This window comes from Amia ocellicauda, chromosome 4 (genome assembly GCF_036373705.1).
Source record: "Amia ocellicauda isolate fAmiCal2 chromosome 4, fAmiCal2.hap1, whole genome shotgun sequence".
NCBI classification, from domain to species: domain Eukaryota; kingdom Metazoa; phylum Chordata; class Actinopteri; order Amiiformes; family Amiidae; genus Amia; species Amia ocellicauda.
This window is the reverse complement of record NC_089853.1, coordinates 46,147,813-46,158,488: the sequence shown is the minus strand read 5'-3', so window position 1 is coordinate 46,158,488 and position 10,676 is coordinate 46,147,813. Positions and strand designations below refer to the sequence as shown.

General features: G+C 42.8%; 2 protein-coding genes across 2 annotated transcripts; one reads left to right on the top strand and one right to left on the bottom strand.

Moving 5' to 3' along the window:
- Positions 1 to 445: 445 nt before the first annotated feature.
- Positions 446 to 6,273, top strand: snx21 (sorting nexin family member 21). Its single transcript, XM_066702559.1, has 4 exons — positions 446 to 581; positions 2,908 to 3,184; positions 3,825 to 3,979; positions 4,093 to 6,273. Exons 2-4 carry the CDS (start codon positions 2,923 to 2,925, stop codon positions 4,852 to 4,854), a joined length of 1,179 nt encoding a protein of 392 aa, XP_066558656.1. The 5' UTR covers positions 446 to 581; positions 2,908 to 2,922; the 3' UTR covers positions 4,855 to 6,273.
- A 358-nt stretch (positions 6,274 to 6,631) lies between these two features.
- On the bottom strand, positions 6,632 to 9,984 carry acot8 (acyl-CoA thioesterase 8). The gene is made up of 6 exons (XM_066702560.1): positions 9,785 to 9,984; positions 9,484 to 9,620; positions 8,825 to 9,050; positions 8,563 to 8,720; positions 8,168 to 8,359; positions 6,632 to 7,967 (listed from the first exon to the last, which is right to left on the bottom strand). Exons 1-6 carry the CDS (start codon positions 9,964 to 9,966, stop codon positions 7,849 to 7,851), a joined length of 1,014 nt encoding a protein of 337 aa, XP_066558657.1. The 5' UTR covers positions 9,967 to 9,984; the 3' UTR covers positions 6,632 to 7,848.
- Between the last annotated feature and the right edge of the window lie 692 nt (positions 9,985 to 10,676).

The window sequence follows — 10,676 nt, the reverse complement described above, 5'->3', positions numbered from 1 at the left end:
TTTGATACAGGATTTTAAAGTGAAACTATCATGCAACTAAAAAAGAACCACTATGCCATCAATGTTTTTGTTTTGTACAGTTTATCTAACACACTATCATATAAATCAATAAGTCCGGGATTATTCATTTGTTTCTACAAAATTGTCGGTGTCCTTATCATTCTGATCATATGTTTATTATCAGATATGTTTATAATATACTCTCTTAAAACGTGGACGTGAACTTGGCATTGATTATAGCTTGTTGTAACCGTGCAGCTATAAGGAGTAAGACTACAGCTCCTTATTTCAGAAGACATTTGCCACAGCTGATTTATAACAATTTATAACTCGAACTTCCTAACGGAGACGCAAAAGACAGGTCCATTTGCATAGTAGCTGCACTACCAATCATTATGGTAATATGGAACGCAATTCGAATCTTTACGGTAATGTGGAACGCACTGCCTCCCGAATTCCGATCCCGATTGATTGTGTCCAACTTCCACTCGGTCCTGGCCGGAGTGCAGTGACCGATGCGCCGAGTCTGGGATCGCTAGCAGCCGAGCAGAACCACTTCCCGGGAGAGTGGCCTCGGAGAAGTAAGTTGGATTGATATATGTTTGCTCTCAGAGTCTTAAAACCAAGTGCGCCTGTTCAGCGCCGACCTGCTTTGTGTTCACACAAGCTGAAAAACTGCGAATATCGTCTTTCGCGGCTCTTCCGGCACTCTTTACGATCAACATAAAAACTTGCAAGTTAGTTTTTTAAATGCTTCATTAGCTAACTGTAAAATGAATTCCTTTAATATATATATATATATATATATATATATATATATATATATATATATATATATATATATTATACGCATATTATATAACATTCAGTCCACCTAAGGACTTGGCAAATGTTATGTCTAGTTAGCATAAGCAGATAAATATGAAGTGTGGGAATTATGCGTTAGGCTGGGCATGCTTTCAGTTTCATTCTCTGTGGTGTTGAAACACTTGGTGTGTGATATACTATCGCTCGTTTTATCCTTTTGCATCTAACTGTTGTGTTTGCGGTTTGTTTTTTGTGCAGAAACTGGCACTGGGGTGTATGGGTTAATAATAGTGGTCGCGGTCGTGTAGCGCAGATCTCCGCAGGTCTGCGCGGTTCCGCCAATGGGATCCCTAGGATTGTGCAGATCTGCGCAGAACTGCGGGAATCTGCGCTTCTAGAACATGAGCAGTAGGCCTCGGGATAGTCTGGGCAGACACAAGTTCATCGCAGCACGATATGGAGAATCATTCACTAATATCAAAGCTTAGGTGACATGGGGAATTAAACTGAAGGCTGTTCCAGAATGCTTTTAGAATGCGCCGATTAGAACGCAAGATGTGTTCTGCAGAACCAGCTCTGCAATTCAACCAAGACGATTGTTGTTGTAATTCATAAAATCAGGATGTGAGAAACATGACAGCCGAATCTGAACTAACTGTACCAAGATCCATAGGGCAGCCTGCGGTGTTCTTTCAGTTCATCTGTTCTAGTCACGATTGTTGATATTTCTAAAGTTTCCATGAGTTGGTCAAGTATGTAACCACTGATGAAACAACTATAAAGAAGTAAATGGGTGTTGTTGCAGATAAGATAATATATCGTATGTATTACAAATATTACAGATCTGTCACTGAAATGATATGTATTATTAACGTAGCCACACAGCTGCCAAGGTCTATACAGCGTTGATGCTGCACTAGTGATTTAAATGATAAAATTGATTCCTTGTATGTTTGGGAGAGGTTTTATTGTTGTCTTATCTCCTCCAGGCATGTGAGATGCGATGGTATCACTTTCCGCGGTTCCAGAAATATGAACTGTACAACATGCTTTGAACTAAGCGCCCTGTCGCTGCACAGCAGTATACTGTGTACAGTACCATTGAGTAGTTTGTTTTGCTTCAAGGAATTGCAATGATTTGCATACATAAATATGCGACAGATCCAAATGTTCTGAGGAACAATACGTTTTTCACCAGCAGTAAAAAAAAAAAAAAATTATCCAGGGCTTTGTAGCTGTATGCACACTACTTTATTTAAATATGTATTTTTTCTGAATACATATACAGTGTCTTCTGAAACTTATGGGAAACGTTTTTTGCTGGTAGACATGGTATTTATTGGTTGTTTTCATTTATGCAATTCAAATAAAGTCTCTGGAGTTATTAAAGTCACTTAAACATTGTTGTGCTTTGTATTGGAAGTGTGTGGAATAAAACCATAAATAAAGATCACTTTGTTCCAGACTTCAGAATGTGTTTAGCAGAATTAATAATACATTTAAAAAAAAAATGCAATACCTAAATGGTTAATTCAGTTGATTATACTTATCTGCTAAACTCCCTACCAGGCAGAGTCATGCACAGTTCAGTGAAAACACTCATTATCAGAAGCCCGTTCTGCAGGACACCCACCACACAGTGTCACATTCCTGGCACTGTGTCAATTCAGTAGTATCCCTAATAGAGACGCATTGCTCTGGTTTCTCACATGTGGACTGATTCCTGTTCTTTTTGGTACAAGCTTGCTCTAGTGATGAAGTCATTTCCCACAATGTGAATGACATTAACTGCCTTTAAGTGGCTAAGAATGATTTATTTCTGATTTTTCCCCTCATGTTCTTCTTAATCTTGAGCCATGCTGGTACTAGAACATGCTTTTAGAATGGCGTCAGTGCTAATCTTCACTCAAACAATTAAGGCTTCTTTGAGAACTTTAGGATTCTAGATGTTACTTTTTGAAATAAGGATTCTCTTCAGTAAAAAGGGTCTAGTAAAACCATTCTCCATGGTATCAACTCCAGGAACCCAGAAGGGCTTTAACAAGACCCTTGTGTAGAGTCTGGGTGAAGGTGCTCAGGTGTGTGCTCTTCTTGTGCCAGTGTGTGGCTGCAAGGATGGCCTCTAAGCTCCTGGACAGACTGAAGCGCACGCTGTTCAAGGACGGGGTGGCCACGGCGGAGCTGAGCGGCACGGAGGACTTTCCCGAGAGCTCGGAGTTGGACGATGACACAGACTGCATCTCGTCCCGGCTCAGTGGCACCCTCAGCTTTGAGGGGGAGAAGGGGCTCGAGACAGAGGACCCCGGGGAGGCTTCGGACCTGGACAGCGACTCGGACTTCCTGGGAGAGTCCACGGAGAATGGGATGTGCAGCACAGGTAACGCCATCCGGAGGGGCTCCATGTGCGTCTCTCCCTGTAAGAGCCTGCTTTTTTAGGTGACACTGAAGCTTTTGGTGCTTTGTGTCCTAATTGGAAGATGTGTATAGCGTTTAATAATATGAACTAGTGTGCCAGAGACTTTGTAGCTTCTGTAAACTCTGATAATGACTGGGATCTGTGTCTGAGCCTCGCAGCTTTCATGTGGGTCACATCATTGATCTGAATTAAAACTCAGATGAATGGTTTTGCACCGAGATCTCATTTGAACACATTCTCAACTCGGAATGCGAGATTTTGCCCTAACGCAGCATTTAACAGCACAGGACTGGAAAAAAACAGGTTTCACTTCCAGTTAGAACCTATTGTGAAAGAATTGCCTTGCTCATTTCTGAAGTATGCAAATGTCATTGTTTGGGGCTGTTTGAGTTGAGTTGAGTTCTATTAAAACCAAGGTTACACAACCAACATCGGCAGAACTGAGAAATCCCACTATATATAAATATTCTGATTATTATTAGTGTGGACATTTCACAGGATAGATTCATTTGAAGCAGCAGCTTGATCCAAATGGTAGGTTATTGGTTGGTTATATAACAAGGCAGCCTTGTCCTAACGCCTGGGTGAATTGTATTGACAGATGCCAGCCCTGTGGGTCCGCCAGTCAGCCAATCACTGCTGACACGGCAGCTGCAGGACAGCTGGCGTAGCTCTCGGTGCCGGACCGTTGTGGAGAAGCTGGTGTTTGAAGTGACCGATGCCAGTGTGGTGCAGGAAGGGACCTCCAAATACGTGGTGAGTGTGTCTGCGGCTCATAGCAATGACTGAACCACTGAGGACACCGTGGCCCTTCGGGGGTAAAGCCCAGGCTGTGATTAAGTCCTGTCCTCCATTCCCTTCCTCTGCAGCTCTACACTATCCATGTGATCCGTTCAGGAGCGTTCGACAAGACCCCGGCCATCATCACCCGCCGCTACACGGACTTCGAACGTCTGCATGGCCGGCTGCGGCGCTGCTATGCGGACGAGATGGAGGGTGTGTCGTTCCCTCGCAAGAAGCTTCGCAGGAACTTCGTGGCGGAGACCATCGCCAAGCGCAGCCGAGCCTTCGAGCAGTACCTCACGCACTTGCACTCGCTGGGGGAGCTGCGGCGGGCGCGCATCTTCCTCGAGTTCTTCTACCTGGGTGACCTGAGGATGGGGCAGAACCTGCTTCGGGCCGGGCAGTACCAGGAGGCCTTAGGATCTTTGCTAAATGCCTTGAGGCTGCAGGAGAAACTGAGCGGGCAGCAGCAACATCATCTTCAACAGCCACAAAGAGGTCATTGGTTTTTCACCCTGTCGGCCCTGGCTGCCTGTTTTCAGGAGTTAGATCAGCTGGAGGAGGCCCAGGAGAACTGCGAACGAGCGCTGCAAGATCTAGCACCTTCCCAGGATACTGCACATCCGAAGCAGTTCCACCCAGCCTTCATCCCACTCCTGCAGGCCAATGTCAGGCTCTCCTGGAAGATCTCTAAGGACAAGCGCAGGTGGGAGGCCCTCCTGCAGGAGATGAGGGACTCTGGGGTGGATATCGGTAACCAGCCCAGCCTCAAAGAGTACCTGGTGAAGGAGGTGCTGGAGGACAGCGATGGAGGGAGCAGACACAAGGCCAAAGAGGAGCTGGCCTAGGCCACAAGAGCGCTTTAGAAACATCTAATATTTGGACACCTTGGAAACGAGAAAGGAAAACTTGTTTGTGATTTCAAAATACTTCGGATATTACTTTTTTTTTTTTCATGTTACACAAATGGGTCAAAAAATCGTACGGCTGCTTTTTGAAATTGTAGGTAAAAGGCGAATTTAATATTTATTAAAATGACTGATTTGTGCTCTTGGAAGAAGGGATAGCTGACTAAATAAATGGGGGAAATGCATTAACTAAGGGATGAAAAGGGAATTTCAATTACAAACTAAATGTACATGACATTCAGACCTGGGAACATGTACTCTGAGTAGTGTGTGTGTTTTCTATTAGTATTGGGAATACTACCATGCATTAAGGAACTAATATTCAGTAATGGAATACCTAGTCTGTGAACATAGTGATTGAAAAGCACGAGATACGATTGTGTGCACATTTGATTAAGGTGTTTACGTTTCTGTCCATTTCATTTGACACTAAATTACACTTGTGATGTATTGAGGCCTTTTGTTACTGAAGAAGAAACTATTCTCCACTAAATGGATAAATGAGGGATTTTCACTCCATCTACCAACTGAAGTGCACGGCCTCATCTGTGACGATGATCCAAAAAACGTACTTTTAACTGGGACTTGATTCTGATTGCTGACCAATTTCTCACTGCAGTTGGAGTTGACAAATGTTATGGAAAAATGTGGAGTCAAACCTAGTTGTCTTATTTATTTTTGTGTGCATGTTTATTATTTGTATTTGTTTGGTTTGCAGTTCAAGTAGTAGGGTTGTTACTGATTAGTAAAACACATTTATTTTACATTATATACAAGAATGGGAATTGGCTCTTTGCTCCACCTATAGTCACTAATCTGCATTTTGTCCTCATAATCTGAAGTTTTATATTGAACATTATAGTTATTAATTATATTTCATGAAACCTGTTATCTTTTGCTATTTCCAAGAACTAAGAATAAGGGAAAGCATACCTTGCTTTTTTTGTTATAGATTCACATACTGTAGTTAAATATAATACACCTAGTGCTGACCTCTTTGTAAAGCATTTAAAAAAAGAAATGCAATGAGCTGTATATCAATACTGAAGTCTGTAACAGCATTGAAGAGCAACGTTAAATGAATGAGGGTGAATTTTTCTCAGTGGCAATGTAAGAAGTGCCTTGGACTGGACAATGTCGCCCTTCTCTTTCTTTCTGCAGTAAAAGCAGTATTTAACACTTAGTCCTCATTTTCACAAGTGATATATTTTTAAAAATTTTATCTTGCAACTTCACTTAACAGCAGATGGTATTCACACAGTCTTTTTGTGTACATGTAAGATTTCTATGAAATTGAACTTTGTATAATGTTTACACTGTTTGGATTATATTTTAATGGAAATAAATCTTTAAGAGTTATTCAAGTATGAATTTAAAAGCAATGCTTTAGCTCTGTTATTGGTTTCATGAAAAGATGTATAACAAATTAAAACTAACCAGCTCCAGTGAAGCATTTACCACATCCACTGACTGTGCAAAAAAGAGAGTTGTTCCTTCAATTAAAGCAGAAAGTAGTCTGCTTTAGATTCATTCACTGGATAAAAATAAGGCTAGGCACCTAAGATTTAGACTCAATAGGTATGTGGGTGGGTGTGTGTGTGTATATAATTGCAGTCTCGAAAGTTCAACTGCAGCATTTTAGACAGTTTCAGGTTTCTCAGATGTTTTGCATTGTATTAACGTTAATTGTGTCATCTGTACCTCCCCAGAAACACAATTTTACTTTAAACGATACAAAGTAATTTTATTTGTACAGAAAATAACATTACATCTCTTCTGCAGCCCTCCAAAAATAATTTCTGGCACTGTAGTGACATCTCTAATTTCCTGTAGCCAATCTTTAGAGAGTTTGAGATTCTCAGATATGTTATGTTCTTATTTCTTCAAAAAACTAGTTTCTCTTCCTCTTAATATATTTTAATAATGAAGTAACTTCTGTCTTCTGTTCAGCAGGATTCACTGGTAAATGCAAAAACATTTTCTGTGCAGACATTCTCCTCAAAACTACAATTAGTGCAGACAAAAGGAACTAAGTAGCCAATGGAGGTGGCTGTAACATGCCCGTTCATGAAGCTCAGAATTATCCTAGACATTAGTGTAATGGTCATGGGTTTCTTATGAAAATATAATTTACATAGAACATTTGATTAAAGCAAGCAAATATTGTGTGACCATAGATAGGCTTTGCTAAGCAACTCTGTGATCCAAGAAGTCTGAAATTAATGATTGCAAGCTCTCAGTTTCAGCACAGCTAACCTAGATGACAATATTGTTCCTACAGTACCATTAGATGGTAATTTACCCTTAACTTACTATGCCATTTCTTTTTAAACTATTTTTCCAACATTTTTCTGCCAAGTAATCCTTAGAGAACTTCAATGTATGGAAAATGGACAATTCACAAAGGAATAACCAGAATTCACTTCTTTTCTACATACCTGACATATAGTAAACTAGATAATTCACCTTCAACATTAAGAGAGAACTATTTTGGTCTGTTACATATCTGTGCTTCTCAGCCTTAACTTGAAACATTCAAAACAAACTATTTCCAAATTCACACTACTTCTTTCATAGTGCAGGGGTATCAGAAAGAATATAATGTAATAATAATGGTTATGCCCTTACAGAGTATAACGCCTGAGAACTATGTTTCAGTATAAGCACTGAATTAGTAATTAGTAATAGCCTTTAGGAGAATTATACTTTTAATTGACAGATCTGCCACTAGATGGCAGAATTAGACAACCGTGTTACCCGATTTTCCATCTTGGTCTTACTTTTCAAATTTCCATTTCCTAAATAAATGTAATTTCCTCTGTCGTGAGGGAAGGCATGCATCAGGGTTCACCACACAGCACCCAGACTTTTTTGCTCTCCTGGCCACACACTGCTTCCAAGTTTGCCTCCGTGGTGTCAGGAATGGCCTCTTCCCTACAGCTTACTCTGATTGGCCGCCAGTTTGACTCGCAGGACCCCCTCCTGTGCGCAGGATGCTGCCAGGACCCCATCCTGCCTCCACAGTCTGCCCTGGACCAGCCCCCTGCTGCCCCCTGTATAACACCAAAAACAGAGCCCAGTGGTGAGGGCCTGTACACACAAGCAGGGCAGATCTAGTTGTGCGTGACTTTACACACTGTCAGGACATACAAAAGCCTGTAGCCACCAAATCCAGGATGTCACATGATACAGCAAATCTTTACAGCCATATCTCCAGGTAAGGTGTCATTGCTCTAGTATATCTTTCCCTTACCTGCCCAGGGACTCTCACACTCATACAGCATCCATTCGTCGGCCCGGAAGGTGCTGTGGAACCACATGGCATGGTCCAGAGAGGCGGAGAAATGCACTCGGGATTCTGGGTAGGGCAACAGCGCCGTGCCCAGGAACGAGTAATCTGACACGTAGGCCGCAACGCAGCAGTGCAGCTTCATATCGCCCTCGCCTGGAAACAAAGCAAGAGCAGGAATCGTTTCCTTACACCAGCCACAGTAAGAATATGAAGGTCTACAGCAGAACACAAGGTATGACTAAAGAAAAATTATGAAATAAATGAAGAAATGCTAAACAAAACACACAATTGAGAAAGTGAAGGGCATTTAAATTTTTTGTATTTTCACCCAATTTACAGATGCATTTAAGAATTACCGATATGTCCGCGGGCTCGAACCCAGAACAGCTTTTTGGGCTCCATGACAATTCTCCGGTAAAAATCTGGGGGGTTCACCGGCTTGATTTCAATTGGCACCTCCTCAGCCAGGATATAATTCAGGCCTTGCTTGGACTTCTCTGCCAGGTTCGGGTCTCTGTAGACGAGAAGCCCAAACTTAAGTCTCCCAGGAAAAACAGAGATGAACTGTGCGCTTCATACTCTGTCTGAGGTGAGGACTGAAACATCAATGCCGCTGACCTGAGGTATTTCTGGATGAGCTCCTCCACCGTCAGCAGCTCCTCGGGAGGAGGCACGGTGGGCATGGTGAACTGGTGCTGCATGGGGCTGGGCTGGAGCAGGTGAAAGGAGGCCTGGCAAATGAGAATGGGCTGCCCGTGCTGAATGGCTTTGACCGAGCGAACACAGAAGCTCCTGCCATCCCGCGTCCGGTCCACCTGGTACAGGACAGGAACCTTGGGGTCCCCTGTGTGACACACAAGATGGATGCTGTGAAACATACACCGCATATGTGAGAGTGTTGTGTTTTCGTAGTATGATAGAAACATCTTGACACCATCAGATTTTCCACATACAGTAATCTGGGACTTAATCATAGTTACACTGTAGCAAACAGATTAAACCAGAACTTGTATCATTTGCTTTAATAGGTATTGATAAACTCTCATAAACTACACATGTATTAATGTGTCTGCTTGTTGTTGGCAGATTAATGAAGTGCTTTCAACAGACCGAACCTTTTGCCTTTCAGCCTGCGGTCATTTAACACTAAATAAAGGCTTTGAAATCGAAGCAGACCATCGCAAATACAGCCAGCAGTCGGTGGCTAATCTTCATTGCTGCAATCAGCAGTTATTTAACCGAGCGATCACTAAGGCAGGCCGTCTCTGTACTCTGACCTGCTCGTACGAAGTAGCAGTGCAGCGAGTGGGCGAAGACGGTCTCGCTGACCGAATTAGCCGCCGCCACCAGAGCCTGGCCAATGATCTGGCCGCCAAACAGCCGCTGCGTCCGGGGAACCCAGTGGTGCTTTCCCCTGGAAATAGAAAGCGAAGGAAAGCTCCGATGATCCGTGTGAAATGTCAGTTTTGCATCTGGATATTGAGACAGTGTCCATATAATATGACCTGTCCTGTTTTGCTACCTGTCGGAATATTTGACAGGTTGCTCGTGTCTGTCAATGCTGCCCGCTGTGCCCACCTGTACAGGTCCGCGTCCAGCTTCTCCAGGTTCAAAACGCTGGTAACCAAGATGCTCCGGAGGTCCGGAGTGACAGCGGCTGACCCGTCTGTGTCTCCCACACACCGGACACTGACCGCGGCGCCCGGCCCGGCAGAGGCGGAGTTCGCCGGCAGCCCCTCTCCGAGCACGGCGGCGGCCATGTTGTCACCACTGTCAACTTCAGTCACATGACAGGGTTACACGTCACTGGGAATTTGGAGGTCACGTGTTTTTTTTTTTTTCTCTTAAATTATTTCCATTTTGCATTTAATTGCCAATCTTTAAATGTCTGGCTTGTTGTATATAATAAATAATAATACATTCTGGTTGTTAAATACCTTGCCAGCTATACAGGGTTTATGGACTGTGACTGAACACTGTCACGGATGTATATGCATAGCCTACATAGATGCAGAATATATATAATGTGACCCATTTCATGTAGACTGACATATATTATACAAATGAATAATGTATGAAGTCTAGCGTACATGAAAGTCTGGTAATGTGCATTATTTATGAAAGTATACTCAAGCGCATTAAATGTGAAAGCCAGTGAAAACGTTGTATGTCATACATGGAACACTGTTTCCACAAAAACTGGATAAAGCAATGGTGGGCTGAGATACTGTTTCTGGCAATGATCATTTCCAGTATATGCATGTATGTATATCTGTATGGCACTTAAACACATTCATGATTGTGCATTTCTGCCTCTGTATCAATACTATATTACCAGCAATATGTGCTGGAGTGTCGACCTCTGCCATGTTAGCTCAGTCTACCTATCTTTAATTGATGACAGAACAATAACCAAAGCGGCGTGTATGAAACCGGGCCGGCGTGGGGACCCAGCGGTGCCCAGGGTGCG

Excerpts from the sequence above, each read along its gene's own strand:
- acot8 (XM_066702560.1), bottom strand. The coding sequence starts at position 9,966 with ATGGCCGCCGCCGTGCTCGGAGAGGGGCTGCCGGCGAACTCCGCCTCT. Across the intron at positions 8,360-8,562 it reads TCGAGCCCGCGGACATATCG|GCGAGGGCGATATGAAGCTG; the intron begins GTAATTCTTAAA and ends CTTTGTTTCCAG. Across the intron at positions 7,968-8,167 it reads GTGTGAGAGTCCCTGGGCAG|GGGGCAGCAGGGGGCTGGTC; the intron begins GTAAGGGAAAGA and ends GGTGTTATACAG.
- snx21 (XM_066702559.1), top strand. The coding sequence starts at position 2,923 with ATGGCCTCTAAGCTCCTGGACAGACTGAAGCGCACGCTGTTCAAGGAC. Across the intron at positions 3,185-3,824 it reads GAATGGGATGTGCAGCACAG|ATGCCAGCCCTGTGGGTCCG; the intron begins GTAACGCCATCC and ends TTGTATTGACAG. Across the intron at positions 3,980-4,092 it reads AAGGGACCTCCAAATACGTG|CTCTACACTATCCATGTGAT; the intron begins GTGAGTGTGTCT and ends CTTCCTCTGCAG.